Below are 20,629 nucleotides of genomic sequence, written 5' to 3'. Positions count from 1 at the left end.
ACTCCTCTCTCTCTCTGCCTGCCTCTCTGCCTACTTGTGATCTCTCTCTATCAAATAAATAAATAAAATCTTTAAAAAAAAAAAAAAAAGAAAGGAAAAAGAAAACCTCTAGAGGTAACTAAGAAACACACCAGGTGGCACATATCTCAGAGTTAGAAAAAACTCAATCTTAAAATATTGTCTACTATATATATATGTATATATATATAAAATTTTGATTGTTTATGTATATGTATTATATACATATATGTATATATATACATATAGGTATGTATATGTATTATTATTTTTTTTTTTTTCCTACCTTTCTGACCCTAAAGGCAGCAGTCACTCATCTCTCCCAACCAAGATTTGGTACTACTTCCCACTAGTTGTCGAGGCTGGTAGGAAAACCACCTACCTGAAGAAACCACTTATGAGCAACTCTATTTCTTTGTGGGTCCTCAGGTATTTTTCATTAGCAATCCGAGTCTGAATCTAGGGGGAGAAGAGCAAAAGGTCACGCTCCACGAGGAGACAGATTTCAGGGTTCAAGTGCGGGCCTTGGGGAAACTAGGTGTGCGTCTGACCTAGGTCTTTTCCCGGGATGTTTGAAATTTTAAGCCGCCTGTTTTATTATAGACCAACACCTCCAGCTCGGTCAGACTCGGAGGCCATAGCTAAGGTCGGGTCTCCACCGTCCGGAAGTTCTTGTCTGTACTAAGTTACTGTCTCCGGCAGCAATTTCGGTCCATTTCACTGGCCAGACCTCTGTGGTCGTTCTTCCTGCACTTTCAGGCGCCGGTCAGGCTCCGTCCGGAGCCGCAGAAGCCCACGGTTCCACCGGGGGTCTCTCCCAGCCTTCCGCCAGTTCATCTGAGAACAGGCTCCCGCGCCCTCCTCCCTGACCCCCTCCCGGTCTGCAGCCCTTGTTCTAGAGGAGCTGCACTTCGACGGAGGCGGGAGTCCGAGGCGCACCCACCTTGAAGTTGCGCAGCTGCTCCTGTTGCGCGGGGCTCAGCGCTCCCGGGTCCGGCCCCAGAAGTCCGCCCTGTAGCGTCGCCATCTTGCCCAGGTCGTCAAGGCGACGGACCACGCGCCTTGAGGCCCCGCCCCCCCAAGTCCGGCCCTCACGAGCCCGCGGGGAGGGGCTGGGGGAAGGAATTTGGGGGCCACTCTGAAAGCGAGGAATAAACGCGGGAGGGTCTCCAAGGGATCTCCTTCCCCAGACTGAGGGGCTAATTGCCCCTCTTGTCTGTATATGGAACGAGCCCTTCTTCTTCTTGACCCCACCGAACCTCAAATAATTTTTTTTTTCCCCTTGGCTCTGAAGCAAAACTGAAAAAGGGATTCCTAAAGCAGAGTCTCCCAGAATCAGGTTCCTGACCCTGTCCCTTTTCTGACAGCTGTTGAAACCTAGTAGTAGAGAGAATTCAAGCTTGTTCCTTTTCAGTTGGCCCCAAAGCCAAACCCCTCCTTCAGACCTGTAGACACTTAACATGAAAGCATCCCATAGGATGGAGTGAACAGAGTTCTGTAATGGAAGGGACATTCTCATACTAAAGATACCGGAAAGGACCTGGGGTATATCGTGCCAGAGGTTTCCCTCCTTGGACGGACTTTCTTGTGTAGATTAGGTTGCTGCTCATACATTCTAAATCATCTCTCCCACTCCCAAGTGAACAGAGGAGGGGAAAGGCAGTTGGTCTTCAAGGTGTGTTCTTTTAGTATCTAATTAAGAAAGGAAAGTGAAACATAAAGCCAGAGAGCTGCAAATAGGCCTGGAAAGGACAGGAGCCTGTTCGCCTATACGCGTGGTGCTGAGTTTCTAACCCCCAGACATCATGCCCAGCAGAGGTCTCCTGGGAGACGGGGAAAAGACCTCAGAAGGGAGGCTGGTCTTTCAGATTTGTGGACAACTGCCCAAGGAGAAACTAGGCCAGCATTTCGACCCTGGCCTTGGAGGGGGTCTCTCAGTGGTCTACCTCTATCCTTCTCAGCAAAGAGTGAAAGGGAAGAAGTGAAAATGTGGACAGTTCCTAAGCCAGAAAAAAAATAATAAAACCCTGGAAGATAGATGAGGTGGTGAGCTACAGGTCTCTTCCCAGGAATCTCATCTAGGTTAGTAATCAATGTGGTTGTTTGTCTGGTTTTTAGGAGAAAGAGTTAGAAGAGAGGTAGATAAGCTGCCATCTGTCACAGTGATTTTTTCAGGCAGGAGCAGAGGTTAATCAGAGGTGATGGTTCCTGTTGGCCAAGACCTGTTTCTTCCCACCCCTCCAACCCCACAGAAGCTAGTGGGGGAACCTCTTAAACTGCACTATCCAGTAAGGTGAGTGTGAGCCACCTGTGGCTGCTGAGCACTCAGATGTTGCTGGAATTGTCAGATGTGTTATTAAGTGTAAAATACACATTGGATTTTGAGCATGTAGTTTAAAAAAAGCAAAGTATCTTATGAATAATCTTTATACTGATGACAGGTTGAATATTTTGGACATATCATATAAACATTGAATAATATTGAGAATCTATAGTTAAATAAAATCTATTATTAGAAGTAATTTCACTTCTTTAGCTTTTTTTAATGTGGCTACTAGTAATTTAAGTTATATATATGGCTTGCCTTCTATTAAACAATGCTGGGCTGGACTGACAAATATATACATGTACATGGACACACACACGTGCACATACACACATGCATACATAAATATGTAAAACTTTCTCCATCTTCCCACCCGGGTGTATAAAATAAGTAATGTCCTTCTTTTGCTAGTCTGTCATCTTCTTGTACTTTGAGAATCAACCAAGCCTTTCTTGACTGAGCACTTCCCTTGGTCCAAGTACCACTATTTGTAAATAAGAGAGGCTACTTCTACTTACTTTTGTTTTCTCATAGCACCTCAGTCCTCACCTCTTACCTCTGTGTCTTACTTCTCCATCTGAGACAGCAGCCACTTTTGGGAAGGAAGATCAAACAATAGATTCTTTGTACAGTGTCATGGTTTCTGCAGCACGTGGCTTCACTCTGCTTTCATTTGGTGAGGCCAACAAGTATCTGGTGACTAGCCACTCTGCCTACATATACCGCCACTACCTTTTTCCCTTTGAAATATATCCCAATTATCCGTTTTCTAAGAATCTAAAATCAGGAGTTGAGCTCGCCCGTTATAAAGTCAATAATCTTTTTATGTAGGGCAGCTTAGAACTGAGTGCAGAAGAATAAGAAGGAGGGGGAGCTTGGAGATGGTGGAAAGAGGAAAGACCTTGGAAGAAGTAAGCTTTGGAAGCCTCATTTCCTCCTGGAGAGCAACCTCCCAGAATGGGCCTCGGAGTCCTAGGGTTAACCCTCCAGAGTTATGTCACTGGGCAGAGATGTGCCCACAGTCACCCAGCAAGGATGCCCTGAAGCAAGCTCCCTCCTCTTCTCCCCTTAACTCTGCCTCTCCTTTCAGATAGAAACCTTCCATCTGGGGACCACAAACTAAGCAAAAGGCTGGAGGCATTTTGCTGCCTGCAGCTGTCTCCCCAGTTGCTGATTGGGAGAAGGAGGAAGGGGAGTTCATTATAATTCATTTTTTTAAATGTTTAATATTTCAATTAATGTGATTAGCCCCAAGCTTGAATGAGCAGCAGGGCGGCAGATCTGCTGACAAGACACAGAGTAACGAGATCAACAGGGCCATGGGGTCTTCCTAGGCTCCATCCTCAGAGGGTGTGATCTGTTTAGCATCTCCATAAATACCTAGATCAGATTAGGAGGCAAGAAAAGGAACAATGAGGGTGGAGTAGGGAGTGGAAAGTTGCTTTCCATGTGTGTTTGCACTCTTGGTTCCCTGGCACTGCCATGGTGTGTTCTGACCACCCAGTACTGGGTCCTCTACCATCTCCCTCCCATCTACCCCCGTGCCCATCTTAGGGGCCCACCTGGGAGGACCTGGGCATCCATATGATGAACTGTGATAATATTTACACACACACACACACACACACACTCAAACCCAGACTAAGGAAGGATGAAAGGTGGTCAACAGAGAATCAGAAGCAGTAGAAAGAAGGCCATCTATTACACAGTGCTCAAATAAAGGCACACAAGGAAGAAAGCCAGGCTTAACAACTCTTACCATTCCCAAGGGGAGCATATGATGTGGGGGTTAAACTCAGGACTGAGGAGCCGGACTTCCTGGGCTCCACCCTCATTAAGGCCTCTTTCTAGGTCTATGATATAAGGCAAGCCATCTTATCTGTTGGTGCCTTGGTTCCCTCATCTTTATTTGGAAGTATTAGTAGAACCTACATCATAGGGTGGTGCTGAGGGTTAAACACATTAGTAAATGTAAAGCATTTGGAAGAATTTCTGGGGCACCATGTCATCTAAGCGCCATTACTATTACTTCCCTTCCTGAAGAGAAGCTTGCCTGCTGTGATAGCTGAGGAATGGGGGTGGCAGGGATTCAGTTGGATGGATTTCGGAGACACCAGTGCCACTGTGGAGACATAAACCCCACTCTGGGGTGAAGAAGGGACTGACAGTAGATGGGGCATTCCACAAGGATTGCCCAGTCCAGGAGACTTGATGTCAGCAGGTACTCCCTGCACTGAAGGGTGCTGTGGGTGGGCCCAGTGCTCCCTTGAGATTACGGGGGAAACAAATCATCTGTAGAAGAAGAGTGGTTTAAGAGAGTAACGACCTCCAAATGTGCTCCCCCCATCCCTTTTTGCTACCTGGTTCACATTGAGAGTCCTACTCAAGGAACCTAACTAGGAAAAGGGAGCAAAAGGACGAGAAATTGTTGTGTGTTTTGGGTTTTTTTCTGCCCTAAACTGGAGTTTGCTAGTTGTGGTTCTTCCCCCTAAAGGAATCGGGTATTTGGTCTTATCAGAGGTTCTTTGCATCTACTGTTTATTCAAAAAATAATTATTAAGCAACTATGTATGAGCAAGACACTGTGCTAGACCCCAAACAGTAAAATGCTGAATTAAACGGTGCCCAATTCTTCAAGGAGCTTACAAGTGATAGCTCTCACAGTCGTCACCACCTCACCACCGCTGTCTCCCTGCCCACGCACTTACACACACAAACCACCCAGAGGGAGAGAAGGGGGCGTTGGCAAATGCCAGCAAGACATAGTTTTTCTTGGATCCTTTTCCGGAAAATACACAGTTCTCTCTCTGTGCTCATTTCACCCCGCTCTCTCCTCCCCCCACCCCACTTCCATCTTTCCTCTCTGGGTCCTCTTCTGCCCTTTCCCCCAGGCTCTGAGACCTGCTTCCCGCCCCATCTACATCTCCCTCCACTCCCAACCTTCCCAACTCTTTCTATGACATTTTCTTTTCCCCAGATTCTTTCCTTTGCTCCCCACACTCAGTCTCCCCAGATGCCGGCTCCCCTCTCCTCCTCCCCCCTGCTCCCCTCTCCTGGGTCTTCGCTTCCAGCACCGGGGACAGCTCCAGCCCCCGGAACAATGGACCCCACTTTAGGGCTCCTCTATAAATTCTCCATCTTAGTGTCTTGCCCAGCTCGTGACTGGGGAGTAAGATGGGGGAAGGGTTATTATCAACAGCACCAGCTGCTCTTCTTGGGGTGGGAAGGGAGTCAGGGAGGAAGGAGATAGAAAGAGGGCGTGGCTCTTGTCTGTGTTGTGCGTCCCTCTCCAGGGTAGAGAATTTGTATTCCACCCCTGAGACTGACATCACTGATGTCAGGGGAAAGGAGGTGGGAGTGGGGAGGGGGGTGTGGAGGGGGGAGGTTTTTGTTGAGGAGAGCGCGGCCGGAGAGCAGAGCTCCGGGACCCAGGTGACCGGGAAAGCAGGCAGCCCCAGCAGCGGGAGCAGCCAGCAGCAACCCAGGCCCAGGGACCAGGGTGGGGGTGGGAGGGGGGCTGAGGGGAGGACCTGAAGGGGGGCGGCAAGGCAAAAGGGACCCCCGGAGCCCTGCCGCCATCAGAGATCAAGCATCTGGCATCAGGGATCTTCGGACCCAGCAGAAGAATCAGCCACAGGGGAGGTGTCCTCCCGGGAAAGCCAACGAGAGCTCCACCTGCCCCACATCAGGAGTGCTCCCCCCCAACCCCGGGCGCTGCTGGCAACCTACCAGGCCCCTAACCCCTAAGCCTCCATCTCCATCACCCTCCTCAGGCCCTTTCCCTGACTCCATCTCTTAACCCCCAGTTCCCAGCACCCCAGATACCACCCTAATCCTCCAGATCTTGAGCACACTGACCCCCATTCTGGGATATTTGCCAGATCTCTGGGAGGGAGATCATTTGTTTGGGCTATGCCCCCTGGTGGCATGACAGTGTCTGCCTAGACCCCTGACCCCTAGCCCTCAACTCCCTGGGCCTCCTTTGTGTGAAGAGCTGCCCCTCTGCTCAGCACTGTGGTTGGGGGCCAAAGGGAAAGCCAGCCCCGGCTGGGCCCCGGCCCCCACCACTTGCCTCCTTGCTGGGCAGCTCCCCCTGGCCTTTGGGCCTCTCCCTGTTCCCCTCGGCCCCTCCTCCTGGGCCGCCCCAATGAAGGAGCCGGATGCCATCAAGCTGTTTGTGGGGCAGATCCCGAGGCACCTGGAGGAAAAGGACCTGAAGCCCATCTTCGAACAGTTTGGTCGGATCTTCGAGCTGACTGTCATCAAGGACAAGTACACCGGGCTGCACAAGGGTGAGGGGTCAGGCCAGGCTGGAGAGATGCCAGGGGTGGGAAGGGAGGCTGGGAGGAGGGGAAGCCAGTCTGGAGGGCTGGAGTAGCTGGAAAGGGCCAATGTGGAAGGAAAGAGTTCAGGGGCTAAGGAGTGGATGGAGGAGCTGCAAGAGAACAGCCAGGGTGAGCGGGGACTCGGATGCAGGCCTTAGGATGGCCTCTTTAGAGGAAGAGTTTGGAGGGGATGCAGAGATGTGGACTCCAGAGATGAGAGGGTGATGTCGTGGATGAACTCAAAGGAGGATGGAGGACCAAGAGATCTGGTTTGGGAGATAAGGAGCCAGCAGGGGTGTGTGTGTGTGTGTGTGTGTGTGTGTGTGTGTGCGCGCACGCACGTGTGTGTGTGCATGCGTGTGTGTGTGTGTGTGTGTGTGCGTGTGTGTACACTCGCCTGGGAATCTTAGTAGGTCTCAGGCTCTATTGAGGTGGGGGTCACCCTGGCAAGAGTGGACATGGACTGGGCAGGGCAGCTCCAGGACCCAAGAGAGGGACCTGAGAAGCAGGGTGTGGAGGACAGAGACTGGTGTAGATCTGGGAAGTGTGGGGGCGGGAACTTGAGAGAGGCTGGCCAAGAGGCATTCCTTGGGCCTGTCCAAGGGCTGTGCACTCTTGCTAAGCAGGGTCAGGCCCCGGTCAGGACTTGGAGAGCTCCAGGCACTGTGGGTGGGGGTGGGGGGCCCACTGCCTGCCCTGTCAACTGGCCGAGGGACTTGCAGTGAACTGCTCTCCCTTTTCCTTCTCCTCTATCCCACTTTTCACCCTCCACCTGCCTCCCACAGAGTTGGAGAGAAATGAGGAAATAGGGAAAATGGGAGAGGAGAAGGGTGATGGGAACCAAGATGGAGGGAGGTAGAGGCAAAGGAGAAGGTGAAAAGAGGCCAGCAAAGGAAGAGAGAAACCACACCGCACACACTTGTCTGGCAACCACATGCCCCTTCTCCCCCCACACAAAGCCCCCTCTCCCAACAACTCAGCCCAGAGACTCCCTGGGGCAAAATGTCTGGCCCCTCTCAGACACCTTCCCACTCCAGCGGCCAGAGAGGGGCAAGAAGAGGCAAGCCTCCCAGTCCTCAGTGTCATGGCTGGGGGGATCCTTTTAGGGAGGGGTATCAGGGACTCACCCCCACCCGGTCTCTCTGCCCCTGCCCCTCCTCAGGATGTGCCTTCCTGACATACTGTGCCCGCGATTCAGCCCTGAAGGCCCAGAGCGCCCTGCACGAACAGAAGACGCTTCCAGGGGTGAGTCCCATATTCATAGGGCACTCCTGAAAAGGGTGCTAGAAGGGGCAGGGGGCTCACCACCTTTCTGAGACACAGAACTCATTTCCTACCTCCTCTCATCACCAGGAGGCCCCCCTCTCCTTCTAACAGCCCTCTTTCTTGCTGGAGATGCATTCATTTCTTCTACCTGGAGAGAAGGAAGACAGCGGTTAGCAGAGCAAATGTGACCTTTGTAAAGAGCAGGTGCAGCCCCTTCTCCACTTCCCAGCCTGCTCATGGGACAACACTTAGAGAGCTTAGCTGGTTGTGAGGCATGGGGAGAGACTCCGGATACCAAGTGTGTGGCAAAGTAAGCAGGAGGCACCCAGGCACTCTTTTGTGGCTCTGGGGATGGAATGTCTGACTGTGACCGGGACAGTGGGAACCTGCTGTACTAGCATCTCTGTGCGGGCTTCTGTGCTCTCAAAGACTCACCTCGTGTCTCCTAGGAAGAGCTTTGGGCATCAAGGTGGAGCAGAGCCCTGGGGGGCATGGGCTGGGGCAAGCAAGGGCAGGGGCAGACATCAAGTCTGACCCCCAAAGTGTGTCCAGGTCGGCAGGGGTGCCCTCCGGCATGGCCTCTCTCCTGAAAAGTCAGAGCTCTTTTTCTCTTCTTCTGAGATAGCTGTGCAGATTGTCCCAGGCCTGGGCGGGCAGGGATAGAGAATCTCAGGCTGCCTCCTGCCATGCAGCCTGGGGGGAAAGGTTGTGCGATTCTATTCCCATGTCTGTGTGCTTCTGTTGCCTCGCACCCCCTGAGCCCCAGGAAGTAATTCTGAGAGCTTACCCCATCCATCCCTCAGGCAAACATTTGCTGAGCCTGGCCTGGGTACTGGAGCCTCTACCCCTTCCCCTATGTGGGGCATAGAGAAAAAGGCTGATTCTCCATTCCTTCCTGGGAGGGAAGTAGACAAAACAGACGGGCAAAGAGGGTGGGGGCATCCAGGAAAATAAGAACTGCTTCAGTCACTCCCAACTTCAAACCTTCAGTAGGTCCGTGACCCATTCCCTCTGTGGCCCTCACCCCTTAAATGCAGCTAAGAGAGCAAATCCCACAGTCAGACTGGCTTTCTCCCCTCCATCTCGTCCTAGTTGGTGGCAAGGCACCGGAACAGCCCTGGCCTATGGCATTAAGGATCTGTGTGTGTTCATGTGTGTTCGTGTGTGTATGTGTGTGTGTGTGTGTGCACGCACGGTTGTGGGAGAGAGAGAGAGAGAGAGAGCAGGCTTGGGATCCGGGGAGCCTGCGTGTGCACGTGCATGTGCACATGTGTGCACGTGTGCCCTCCAGCCTGGCTGCATGGGTGTGGGCACACTCTTCCCTGGGAAGCCTGGTTTCCATCACGTCACATTCCAACTTTCCTTTCTTTCCTTTCCTCTGTGGAGACTCCTGACAATTCAATAGTTTTCATCTTAGTCACAACGTCTCTTCTTTTCCTGCTGTCTTGCTAGGCAGGGACCTGGCCTGGGTCTGCCCCCTCCAGCTGTCTGTGAGCTCCGGCAGGGCTCTGACTGTCAGGGTGCAGAAGGTCTCTGCCCCCACTTCCTGGAAAAAAATATAGGCCCAGGGTGGCAGGTGAGGGAAGAGGGCATCTGGTTAATGATTGTCTAGCCCCGCCCCTGAGTGAGCTCCCAGGTGACACTGAGGCCTCCACTTCGGCCTTTGCCTCCAGACAGGATCCAGATTGGCTTGACAGAGCCTCTAGTAGGAAATGGAGGGGGGAGGTCCTATCCTCCAAGGGTACCCTTGTGCTGGGGGGCTTGGGGCGTCTAGGAGAGCAGATGTCTATGTCCAGGCTCTGCCTGACCCTTTATATCCCCCAGGTCTTTTTCTCTGCCACCTGCGTTCCTGGCAGCATTGTTTCCTCAAATAGTCGTTCAGTGTGTGTGTGTGTGTGTGCGTGTGTACGTGCGCACGCATGCCCATTTAGTGCATCCCCTCTGTGGGAAGTTTTTCCTGCTGTCTAACCTCCCTCCACACCCTCCTAATACAAGCTTTTTTTTTTTTTTTTTTAAGATTTTATGTTTAAGTAATCTCTACTCCCAATGTGGGCCTCGAACTCACAACCCCAAGATCAAGAGTCACATGCTCTACCGACTGAGGCAGCCAGGTGCCCCAATATAGGCTCTTTTTTAATGGGAGCATTTAGTTCTCTCTCCTTCCTCCCCATCTCTGTCACCCCGAAATCTGCACAGTCCTGCTATATTAGGGTGATACTTCAGCTGCAGAGGAAGAATGGAGGCTGGACCTGTGGCTGTCAAGCCCCATTTCCTTTTCTCTCCCCTGAGTGTTCCCAGGACAGGCTCTGCCAAAGGCCTGTGGATTCTTCCTCCAGGAGGGTGTGGCCTCCTGGAGGTGGTGGTGGGAGGAACTAATTCTGCCTAGCCTACCCTATGCCCTCTCTTTAGGCTGAAGTCCCACTCTGGGGCTATGGGCCCTGCCTGTTGGCTCGCTGTTGGGCCAGTGAATTTGGGCCCCGTGGAAAGGATCCATGTGTGGTCTGGGACACCGGGTGGAAGGGAGTCAGGAGCCAGGGGTGGCAGAGAAGAAGGCCTGTGTCCTCTGGAGAATGAGATTTTCTGGAAATAGGAGCTCTTGCTGGAAGTGAGGTCTTTGCTATTGGTGAGAAGGATAAGGGCCTTATGAGTGACCAAGTCAGTGGGGGAGCAGTCTGAGTATAAATAGCCTCCTCTTCTTTGGGAGGCCCTCAGGAGGGCTTATCACCTGGCTGGTGGTGGTTAGGGAAGAGAGGCACCCGAGCCTGGGTTGCCAGGTAAACAGGGCCCAGCTGGACTCAGGGGAGGGGGCAGGTGTGCCCGAGCTGAGCTAACAAAGACCGAGCTTCCCACAGGAAGTGCCAGGCCAAGAAGGAGAGCCTGGGCATGGGTTGGGGGGTGGTGCTCTGAGGGAGGCTGTGTCGGGGACCTTCTGTCAATGTGACCTGTGCGGCACACAGCCAGTGTGTCTTTGTGTGAATCCCTATCAGCTGTGGATATTTACTGAGGTGCTATTTCTGTGCCTGGGAGCCCGTGCAGTAAGGGAATGGCATCCTTTCTTTCTGGGTCTCAGGTTCCCCGCCTTTGCCTAGAACCTCAGATCCCTAGGGGCATTTTGGGAAAGGGATAGTGTCAACTCAAGAATTCCCTGATGCTGTGGAAAGACCCTGGTGTGGAGTCTACGTCTTCTGTAGGAGGTGTGGCTGGGGCTAAGGTGCTTGTGTGGCCCTTTACAGCTTTACAGCGTGCAAAACTGAGCGCCCTGGGTGTCTAACCCCCACTCCCGCCCCCCACATCTCTCTCTCTCACACACACATGTGCGTGTGCGCACACACAGACACACACACACACATGCAGGAGCAAGCTCCTGAGGAGATTAAAACTCGAAGGGATAATCCCAGATTGGTGGAGGATAAAGCTGGGGGCAGATTGGCTGGAGGATTTGGGTGACTGTTACCCACCTCCCCCCAGCCAGCTGCTCTTGGATCCATAAATGGGGGTGGGGCAGGACAGGGGTGTCCGCCAAGGTGCGGCTTAGGTTTGATCCAGGCCTGGGCTCCCTCACCAGCAGAGTCCTGTCGCACTGACTGGAATGGCTGGATACCAGGGTGGAGGGTCTATGTGTGAGAAGAAGGGTCAAGGGGCCCACTACCAGTCCTGTACTTCTCTGTGTGAAGTGATGACACACGAGATCCCCAAAGGCTGGAATACTAGAGCTGAGGGGAACCTGATTCACCACCATCTGATCTGCCCCACTGTTTTACAGAGGAGAATATTAAGGTCCTGAGGAGAGAAGTGACTTGTCCAAGGTCACCCAGCTAGTGAGTGGCAGGGCTAGTCCCTGAACCTGGATCTCCTGACCCCCAGTCCAGTGCCTTTCCTGAGGATACCCGTAGCTCCCCTCAGAATGTCAACAAATGGTTTCTTTTGTTTTATATTTTTGGTTACTGGAGCTAGGATAGCCCCTCAGTAGCAAAATATTTTCAGACACTAAATACTGAGTCCTTCCCCTCCCTCCAGTTCTTAAGATGCCCCCTGCCCCCAGTGAAGGAAATCAACCTGCAGAAGTCATTGCTAAGTCCCCTCACCAGGCAAGATCATGGAGGGGGGACTGAGGGGTGTCTGCATTTCCACTGGAGACCGAACAAAGGGAGATGCTGCAGGAGTGAAGAGAAGGGAGAGCTCTGGAGGACTTCAGGGTACAGGGAGAATGTCAAAAGAGCATGGGACAGCAGTTCTTCCTTCGGAGCCCTCTCAGCTGTGAGACACCAAGGATTTGACCTGGAGGAGGAAGGCTGAGGAAGAAGGGACAGTGTGGCCCCTGCAGAGCCTGCTCAGCACGAATCAGGAAGCTTGTCCTGGGCCCCTCCCCCACCTCCCAGCCCCCTCCAAATCCTCCACCCCCAGCATACCCTGTTCTCACCCCCCCCACACTCCTTCTCCGGGTGTGTGGAGCAGCAGAAGTGATGACGTCACCACGGTCGCCAGGGCGACGGGAGGGATAAATCAGGCTGAGTGGGCGGTTGCCATGGCGCGCATTCTCCCGTTGCCACGGAGACTGGGCATCTGCTCCCTTTGTGCTGCCCGAGTGCCTTCCCCCTGGGGTCAAGGGGTGTAGGGGGGCAGATAGAGAAGCAGACACACCTCTGGGGTCAGAAGGAAGTCAGGGTGTTCCTGGGTCGATAGTCTTCCTTGGGGCTGCTCACTGGAGAGGCCTGTCTTGCCCCTACTTTGTAAAATTGAGGCAGCTCTTGCTGAATAGCCCCTTGGTTGGGCTCCATCTGGGGAGCCAGGTCCTATGGGAAGTTCCATTCTCCCCCTAAAGAGAGCATCACTTGATCAAGTTACCTGGGGCTTCACCAGGGCCTGGAGTGGGCCCAGGAGCATCCTCCTAGACATCCTGACCTCCCACTGCCTCTAATCTCCCCGGGTCCTAATCCTAAACAAGATTAGGCCCATCCCTCCCTTCCCATCATCGGTTTAGGGTTTAGGGCCTGGGGCTTGCTTCCTCTAGCCTCTCTGCAGGTCCCAGCCTGGGGGTGAGGGGTGGCTCTTATCGGGTTCAGAGGAGGTCCCCAGCAGTTGCCTTCTCTTCTCTCCTTTTAGATGAACAGGCCGATCCAGGTCAAGCCAGCCGACAGCGAGAGCCGAGGAGGTAGGTTCTGTACCCTTGGACTTGGGACTTAGGCCCAGGGCTTAGAGTAACTGAGGGACAGCCTCTCTTGAGGAAGGAAATATGAGAATTCCAAAGGGTTCCTGGTCAAGGTGTGGGTTGTTGTCAAAGGGGATGTCATCTAGCCCATTGTAGAGATGGCCAAACTGAAGCCCAGAGGAAAGTGCAAGCCCTTCAGAACTGTGCTGAGCACCCTATGTAACTGTATCCCATTTCCCCCCAAATCACTGGCATCACTGCTAGTAGCCTTAGTCTCAGGATAAGGGGAGTGCCTGGAGCTCCAGGGAGTTGCCAAAGGTGAAGGGCAGGATTTGTGCCTGTCCTGGTGGGAATAGAGTGGGGGAAAGTAGCCAGGGAGCCCTGAACATGCCCCTTGTCCTGTGCCTTACCCCCCAGAAGACCGGAAGCTCTTTGTGGGGATGCTAGGGAAGCAGCAGACAGATGAGGACGTCAGGAAGATGTTCGAGCCTTTTGGGACCATAGACGAGTGCACTGTGCTCCGGGGGCCAGATGGCACCAGCAAAGGTACCCAGTGGCTCCCCTTCCCCAGCCGGGCCCTCTGGCCTTTCTGCTCCTTTCCCCCTGGCTCCCTGGCGACAGGAGCACTGGGGGCCCTTGAGGGTGAGCACTCACCCTTTCCTCCTTGCTCTTGGATGCTGTAGGCTGCGCCTTTGTCAAGTTCCAGACCCACGCGGAGGCCCAGGCGGCCATCAACACCCTTCACAGCAGCCGGACCCTGCCGGTGAGCACCCCCACATTCACATTTCAGATGACATCCCCCCACCTCTGACCCCTCACCTCCAGTCCACAGGTCTTGCCCTCCTCTCCAGCCTCCTTCACTCCTCAGCCTCTCCATCTCCTGTCTCTTCGCCCACCTTCCCGTACACCCCACCTTCCCTGGCTGGGCATCGGAACACTTGCTTAGAGGCCCCACATGCCCTGGCCAACTGACCGTGCTCGTGGGGGGCTCTCCAGCAGAGTGTGTTTCTCTGATGGACCTAGCTGACTCTGAAGCTCCCTCAGCAGAGGCTGGGCAAGCGATTAGCTGGGCCTTGGCCGAGAGAGGATGCACCACTAAATAGAGAATTGCATTCTAGAGTCCAGAATTCTATAAAATCTCCGCACATGTTCCTTGGGTTTGGTTTTGATTTAGCTCGAGGTGGTATTCAAATTTGAGGCTTCATGCTCTGAGCATACCACAAGGGTCAGGGTGTGGGGGTGGGCATCGTGGTGTGGGGACTGGGGCAGCTAGATGGGATGACCAGGCTGAGATTAAATATTGGCTGGGGATGATTTCCAGCTCGGAATCCTTACAAAGCCAGAGGCACCCTTCTGATTTCAATAGGCTATTCCCTTTCCAAACACGTGCCTTCGAGTTCCTCAACTTTTTGTAGCCTCTCGCCCATCCCGGCACAGGGGGAAGCTGGGCTGAAAATCTTCCCATTGGACAGAGGCGCCCTGATGGCTGTCCTCCCCAGGAGGCCAAGCCTGGAGGGATGGAACCGAGGCCGGGCCTTGAGGGTTCTGAGCAGGAGAGGTCCCAACTCCTCTGTCCCTCTAACCGCCACGTGGCCCCTGCCCAGGGTGCCTCATCCAGCCTGGTAGTGAAGTTTGCCGACACGGAGAAGGAGCGAGGTCTCCGCCGCATGCAGCAGGTGGCTACCCAGCTGGGCATGTTCAGCCCCATCGCCCTGCAGTTTGGAGCCTACAGCGCCTACACCCAGGCCGTGAGCACTGACCCCGGGGGCCTGGGCTGGGCCCCTCCCCGCTGCCTCCTGGCCTCCAGGATCTGCCCCCACCCTTCTAGTGCCACGGTCCGTGGCTGGGAGGGGAGCCAGGCTGGGCATGGGGGTGGGGGTGGCAGGACCCAGCCCCACTGTCCTCTCCTCCCCTCCCTCCAGCTGATGCAGCAACAGGCAGCCCTGGTGGCGGCTCACAGTGCCTACCTCAGCCCCATGGCCACCATGGCCGCCGTGCAGATGCAGCACATGGCCGCCATCAATGCCAATGGCCTCATTGCCACCCCCATCACCCCATCCTCAGGTAAAGCCCAGGGTAGGCAGGCCGGGCTGGGCTGGGCACAAGTGGGACAGGTCGGTGTGTATGTGGCGGGGAGGGGACATAGGGCACTGCTCAGGGAAGCCAGAGGGCCTGAGAGGGACTCAGGGGCAATAGAGTGGCCTGCTTCCTCCCTAATGCCTGCAGCCTTGCTGACTGGTTCTCTGTGTTTGTGTGTGTGTGTGTGTGTGTGTGTGTGTGTGTGTCCGCTCCTCTGCTCTGTCTCTGTCGCTTTCTCCTCCCCAGGAACAAGCACCCCTCCTGCCATCGCCGCCACGCCCGTCTCGGCAATCCCTGCTGCCCTGGGCGTCAACGGCTACAGCCCGGTGCCCACCCAGCCCACCGGGCAACCTGCCCCTGATGCTCTGTATCCCAATGGGGTTCACCCCTACCCAGGTGGGGGTCTCTGCCTGCCCCCCTCCCTCCCTAGCAGCTATCAAAGCCACCGCTCCCAATGCCCACAGACAGCTGTGGTGTACCCTCCCTCTGCAGGCCTCAGGGTCATAAGGTGCTTTCTCTGCTCTGGCATCCTTGGGCTCAGAGGCTCCTGCCCATTCGCAGCCAGGGAAGCTGAGGTTTAGAGAAGTCCAGGATCGCACAGGCAGACTCCACGCTCTGCGCTCTTCCCACCACCCTGTGCCTTTGCGCGCTAGCCTGTCACACCCGCGCCCCGGGAGGCTGTGTTCCCCCCCCACCTGGCCTTTGCTCTGCGTCCTCCCCCGCCTCACAGTTGGTGCTGCTCTCCCCAGCCCAGAGCCCTGCGGCACCTGTGGACCCCCTGCAGCAGGCCTACGCGGGGATGCAGCACTACACAGGTAAGGAGCCCAGGGCCCATGACAGGAGGGACAGCGAGGGAGAGAAGCTGGTCTTCCAGGCACCCTGCCCTGCCAGCCACCCCCTGGGGCTTCCTGATGGGTCCCATGGGTCCTACGTTAGGGGTAGTATACCCAGAGTTCAAGGGCTGGTCCACCCCACTGGCCTGGGCTAGGTGAAGGGAGACAGGGCTGGCCAGAGGGCCCCAGGGGCTAGGGGAGTTCCGAGACCCCCACTAGCTCTCCGTTCTCCCACCACCCCCTCAGCAGCCTACCCAGCAGCCTACAGCCTGGTCGCACCTGCGTTCCCGCAGCCTCCACCAACCCTGGTCGCCCAGCAGCCCCCACCTCCTCCCCAGCAGCAGCAGCAGCAGCAACAGCAGCAGCAACAGCAGCAGCAGCAGCAACGGGAAGGTGCGGCCTGGGCGCCCTTCTCCTGGGCCAGAGCCTTCAGGGAGAGGAGCGCCCTGGTCCTGGGCTGGGAACTCCCTGTCACCTGCTCCAAGCCTGACTCTGGCCCTATGTGTGGGAAGAAAACGAGTGGGGCTGAGGTGTCTGGTGCCCTGGCCTGCATGTGGGGGCTGGGATGGGAGGGTCCCCCTGCCAGGGCCTGCTTTCCGTGGGGCCTTTGCCCTGCGTTTCCCAATTCCTGAGCTCTTCCTCTGTGTCTGCTGCCATCCAGGCCCTGACGGCTGCAACATCTTCATCTACCACCTGCCCCAGGAGTTCACGGACTCAGAGATCCTCCAGATGTTCGTCCCCTTCGGCCATGTCATCTCAGCCAAAGTCTTTGTTGACCGGGCCACCAATCAGAGCAAGTGTTTTGGTAAGACTGTGGTGATCCAAAAGATACAGTACAGTTTTGCCAAACTCCAAATATGGATAAGGTCTGAGACATTTAAAGGCATTCATGGTCACAGTGGGCCCAAATTTTGAAATCCAGATTATCCAAGGTCAGAAGGAACCTTTCTTACACCCTCAGCATGCCATACCAGCTGCTATCTAGCTCTTCCTCCAAAACCTGCAACTCCACCTTTTCTCCTTGAGCACTGGTCAAATTCATGCTCCCCAAAGTCTGGAAGAGTCTCAGGAACGGGATGTTTGGTTTTCAAAAGGAAAATTTAGGGAGTGAAGTCTTTTGCCTTCATGTCTTTGAAAAGTTGCTTCAGGGGAGAAGGAGCCTTGTCCTCCCTGCTTGAGAAGTCACAAAGGGCCAGAAGTGGTCTGTGTTTTCAGAAGGCAGGTTCAGAGTTATCCAGGCTGAGGAAGGGGCTGCCCTTCAGAGAGTGTTGGAAAGAATGTCCAAGAGCATGTTGAGTGGCTGCACTGCGTTTCCTCAGCCTGTCAATCAGCTGCTCCCCATCAAATGCCTGCTGTGTGCCAGGCCCTCAGGTTCCCAGGAGGAAGGGAGCTGGGGAAGCAGGGAACCAAGGAGCAGGTTCTGGCCCTAAGCACAGGCAAGTGAGGTGGGGTTGGGCTGGGCCTTATGCCCCTCTCACCTCAGGCTTTGTGAGTTTCGACAATCCGGCCAGTGCCCAGGCTGCCATCCAGGCCATGAACGGTTTCCAGATTGGCATGAAGCGCCTCAAAGTCCAGCTAAAGCGGCCTAAGGATGCCAACCGGCCCTACTGAGGGCCCCCAGGTAGGTCTTGCTCCCATCCTGTGACCTCTTCAACTCCCTCACACTGAAGCCAGGGCCCTCACTTGGAATGCCCCCACCCCATGCTCCCCTAGCCTCAGGGATGCCCACCCTACCCCGCCTGACTCTGTGCACTTGAAGCTGGGGTCTGGTATAGTTCCTTCTGCTGTCACCCTTTCAGTCACTTTCTGCTGTCACCTTTCAGTCACCTGAGTCATTCTGTCTCTCTCTCTCACACACACATATATACACCTGTGTGTGTGAGTGTACACACACACACACACACACACACACACACACACACACACACTGTGACCCCAGAGAGAGCCAAGTCTGTCTAGATCTGTGTCCACTTCCCAGGTCTTCCTCAGAATTTGGTGTCATTTGTCTGGTCAGTGTCTATGTGTTTGTGTGTGTCTCTCTTATTCGTTTTCCTTTGGGTCAGAGTGGAATTAGAGGAGTAGAGTTGGAGAAGTAAGGGGGCTGGTGTAGGATACTGGAGGGTTCTACAATCGTGGCTCCTGGAATATCTATCCTCCTGAGAGGTGGGGACATTAGACCCTCAGCACCCTGGATCCCATGTAGTATAGACCCTGGGCTCTTGTGCAATATAGATCCATGGGGCAGTGCAGAGTGCACAGAACAGACTGGGGGAAGTCCAAGTTTCAGGCCTCCCAGGAGCAGCTTTGGTTTAGGTGGAGGCGGCTAAAATGCTGGACCGCCCGAATTTCACAAAATGGGTCCCCTCCACCCAACTGCCATCACCACCTTAGCCTCGTGGCCACAGAGCTGTGAGCTTTGGTGACTTTTGTGTTTGTTTAATCTCCTTTGGACCAAACCCCTGAAAAAACACAACCCAAGAACAATACCCACATTTTCTGTTTCTCCCCCTTTCCCCCCAATCCTGGCTGCTTAACTCCCCCCACCCTGGGGGCCCCCCCAGCCCAGGGCCCGTGTCCATTGTCGGCCGAAGCCCCCATCCCCGGACCCCTGCTCCGGGCCCCTGTAAGTTGCATGGAACGAGCGTGTTGTCTTTGGAGCCGATTGTTTGTTCTTTGGGGAGGGGGCCGCGGAGGGAAGCGCCCCTCAGCCCAGGGTCAGGGCCGGGGGCAGCTCGCGGGATGTGCTTGGTCAACAGTGGTTGGTGACTGTGGTCTGTGTTCTGTGCATTTCTCTCTTGCTTTCTTTGTTCCTTTCTGAAAAGGAATGAGAGCACTCTAGGGTCTGGGGGTCTCAGCCTCCAAGTCTGCAGCCCTAAGCCCCATTCCAGGTCCTAGCCTGGCCGCCTTGCTCTTCCTCCAGGTGTCTGTCTGTCCGCTGCCCCTTCTCCTTTCTCTTAGCTATCTCTGCCTGCCTGCCTGTTGTCTCACTCCTTTGCTTTGTCCCCTCCAGTCCCTGTCTCTCTGTCTTCCAGCCTTTCTTTCTCTCACGGGCTGTGTAAATACCTCCTCCTGAATACCCTTTGGTCTCCTGTATCATGGGCCCTCTCCCTCCCATCTCCTCCATCACTGTCCCTCGTCCAACAGCTGGGGGGCTGTCTGGACTGAGGCCTTTCTGATGACCTGCTTTCCCCAAGCTTTCCCCATCCTCTCCTGCGTCAGCCAGCCCAGCTACCTCTCCTTTGGCAGGGCCTGTGACCTGCATTGGCTGGGCCTTCCCTACAGCTTCACTCATGTCTCCTTACTTCACAGGTCTGGAGACACCAGAGGAAGGGGCACCACACCCCTCTCCCCACGTCTGGTCCCAGCCCTCTCTGCACACCTGCCCGGGGCCTCGATGGGGCTCTGGGGGCAAAAGCTGCTTCACAGCCCTGGGGGAACAGGACACCGGCCCACTCCCACCACCCTGCCCCTCCTGAAGGGCCTATTTCCTCCCAGGTGCCCTTTTGGCCTTTGTGAGGGAGCAAGGGACAGGCTCAAAGGCTCTGGGCTATCTGCCTTCTGCTGGGGTTCCTGTGGTGACCTTCTGTGCCCAGCTTTCGCACTTGCCTCCCCCACCAGCGGGCCTGTGGCCCCCGGGAAGACAGAGGGGCCTCCCATAAGCTCTCCACCTCACCTTCACCCCAGCCTCTTCCCCACATTAGGGGTTTCTCCGAAGCTGTTTCTCACACTCCCTGCCACCCTCAGCTAGAGGTAGGATATCCCTGAACCCTGGGCTCCCAGCCCTAAAACTCACTGCCTCCCCCATGGGCCCCCTCTAAGGAGGGTGTGGGGGAGCCCTGAGGGCTGCCTCTCCACCAGTCAGCCACAGAGACCCTCCTCCTTTCATGAGGAAAAGACCTCCCCCGAAACCCCTAAAAATGTTTACAGTCTCTGCTGGTCCCCTCCGTGTAAATACCACTACCACCCGTGCGTTATCCAGCCCGGCCTGGCCCGGACGCTGCCATCTCTCTTTCTGGGAGTTTAGACAATGTTTCCCTTGGATTTTTTCTCTCTCTTGATTTCTCCCTTTGCTTTGGGGGTAATTGGGTATATGGGAGGAGGGGTGTGGGGAGGGGTTACAGGGCTTTATTACCTGATCATTTTCTTTAGGAAGAAGTTTTAGGGGCAAAAAATGGGCGGTGGGGGGTGGGAGTGGTAAGGGGAGACTGGGGAGTCCATTTCAGACACTTCTCTATGCTTAACTTATTTATTTATTGCATTTTACTTTTAAAGAGTTGGTCTTTTCTGTCTAAATAAAGAAAAAAGTTTAAAAGCATCAAATAAGAGTCTTGGAAAGTTGAGGGTAGGGGATTTTGTGCACTGGGGAGGAGACAAAGGTGGGTGGAGGGGAGGTTTGGGAGAGAGACCTGTCAGGAGGGTCTAAGACCTTTGAGCTCGTCCAGGTCTTGACCATAGCTTCATGATCCCATTCTTCCACCCTTCCTTGGGGCTTAATCCTGGAATGCTCTGCAGCACTAGGCACAGAGGGAAGAAAGCAGGTCAGCAGGCCTTTCTTGTATCTAGCCCTGTCCCCCCGAAGGCTGGGGACTTGAGTCTCACATTCCTGGTCTCCATTTCTCCCTTGTTTGTGGGG

General features: G+C 54.7%; 2 protein-coding genes across 13 annotated transcripts in view; one reads left to right on the top strand and one right to left on the bottom strand.

The window, feature by feature from the left end:
- The window catches only part of RIIAD1 (regulatory subunit of type II PKA R-subunit domain containing 1), an 8,099-nt gene extending 7,036 nt beyond the window's left edge, over positions 1 to 1,063 (bottom strand). For all 3 annotated transcript variants that reach the window (XR_009399453.1, XM_059374548.1, XM_059374549.1), the window contains exons 1-2: positions 962 to 1,063; positions 401 to 477 (exon numbers count right to left, since the gene is read on the bottom strand). Coding sequence is in view for 2 of the 3 variants with exons in the window: in XM_059374548.1 (XP_059230531.1) it covers positions 401 to 477; positions 962 to 1,045 (161 nt within the window). In the remaining variant the exon portion in view is untranslated. The remainder of the gene's footprint in view (positions 1 to 400; positions 478 to 961) is intronic.
- Positions 1,064 to 5,727: 4,664 nt separating this feature from the next.
- CELF3 (CUGBP Elav-like family member 3) lies at positions 5,728 to 20,307 on the top strand. 10 transcript variants are annotated; one of them, XM_059376170.1, is made up of 14 exons: positions 5,728 to 5,776; positions 6,531 to 6,636; positions 7,832 to 7,914; positions 13,039 to 13,087; positions 13,505 to 13,630; positions 13,768 to 13,847; positions 14,689 to 14,832; positions 15,007 to 15,148; positions 15,410 to 15,559; positions 15,913 to 15,978; positions 16,243 to 16,389; positions 16,658 to 16,801; positions 17,480 to 17,617; positions 19,306 to 20,305. In XM_059376170.1, the coding sequence occupies exons 4-13, from the start codon at positions 13,039 to 13,041 to the stop codon at positions 17,605 to 17,607; spliced, it is 1,176 nt and encodes a 391-aa protein (XP_059232153.1). In that variant the 5' UTR covers positions 5,728 to 5,776; positions 6,531 to 6,636; positions 7,832 to 7,914; the 3' UTR covers positions 17,608 to 17,617; positions 19,306 to 20,305. The 10 variants fall into 10 exon arrangements, 9 of the variants coding, with proteins under 9 accessions (XP_059232153.1, XP_059232152.1, XP_059232145.1 ...); XM_059376169.1 differs by having other exon boundaries at positions 13,502 to 13,630; XR_009399620.1 differs by lacking the exon at positions 5,728 to 5,776 and adding an exon at positions 18,558 to 18,619 and having other exon boundaries at positions 5,852 to 6,636; positions 13,502 to 13,630; positions 19,306 to 20,307.
- The last annotated feature ends 322 nt before the right edge of the window (positions 20,308 to 20,629 follow it).

Source organism: Mustela nigripes, chromosome 14 (assembly GCF_022355385.1).
Source record: "Mustela nigripes isolate SB6536 chromosome 14, MUSNIG.SB6536, whole genome shotgun sequence".
Classification (NCBI taxonomy): Eukaryota; Metazoa; Chordata; class Mammalia; order Carnivora; family Mustelidae; genus Mustela; species Mustela nigripes.
This window is presented reverse-complemented; position numbering and strand designations above follow the sequence as displayed.

Bases quoted from the DNA above. Each gene is read 5' to 3' on its own strand.
- CELF3 (XM_059376161.1), top strand. From the start codon at position 6,492: ATGAAGGAGCCGGATGCCATCAAGCTGTTTGTGGGGCAGATCCCGAGG. The intron at 15,560-15,912 runs GTGGGGGTCTCT...TGCTCTCCCCAG, and splicing joins TGGGGTTCACCCCTACCCAG to CCCAGAGCCCTGCGGCACCT. The intron at 16,802-17,479 runs GTAAGACTGTGG...CTCTCACCTCAG, and splicing joins CAATCAGAGCAAGTGTTTTG to GCTTTGTGAGTTTCGACAAT.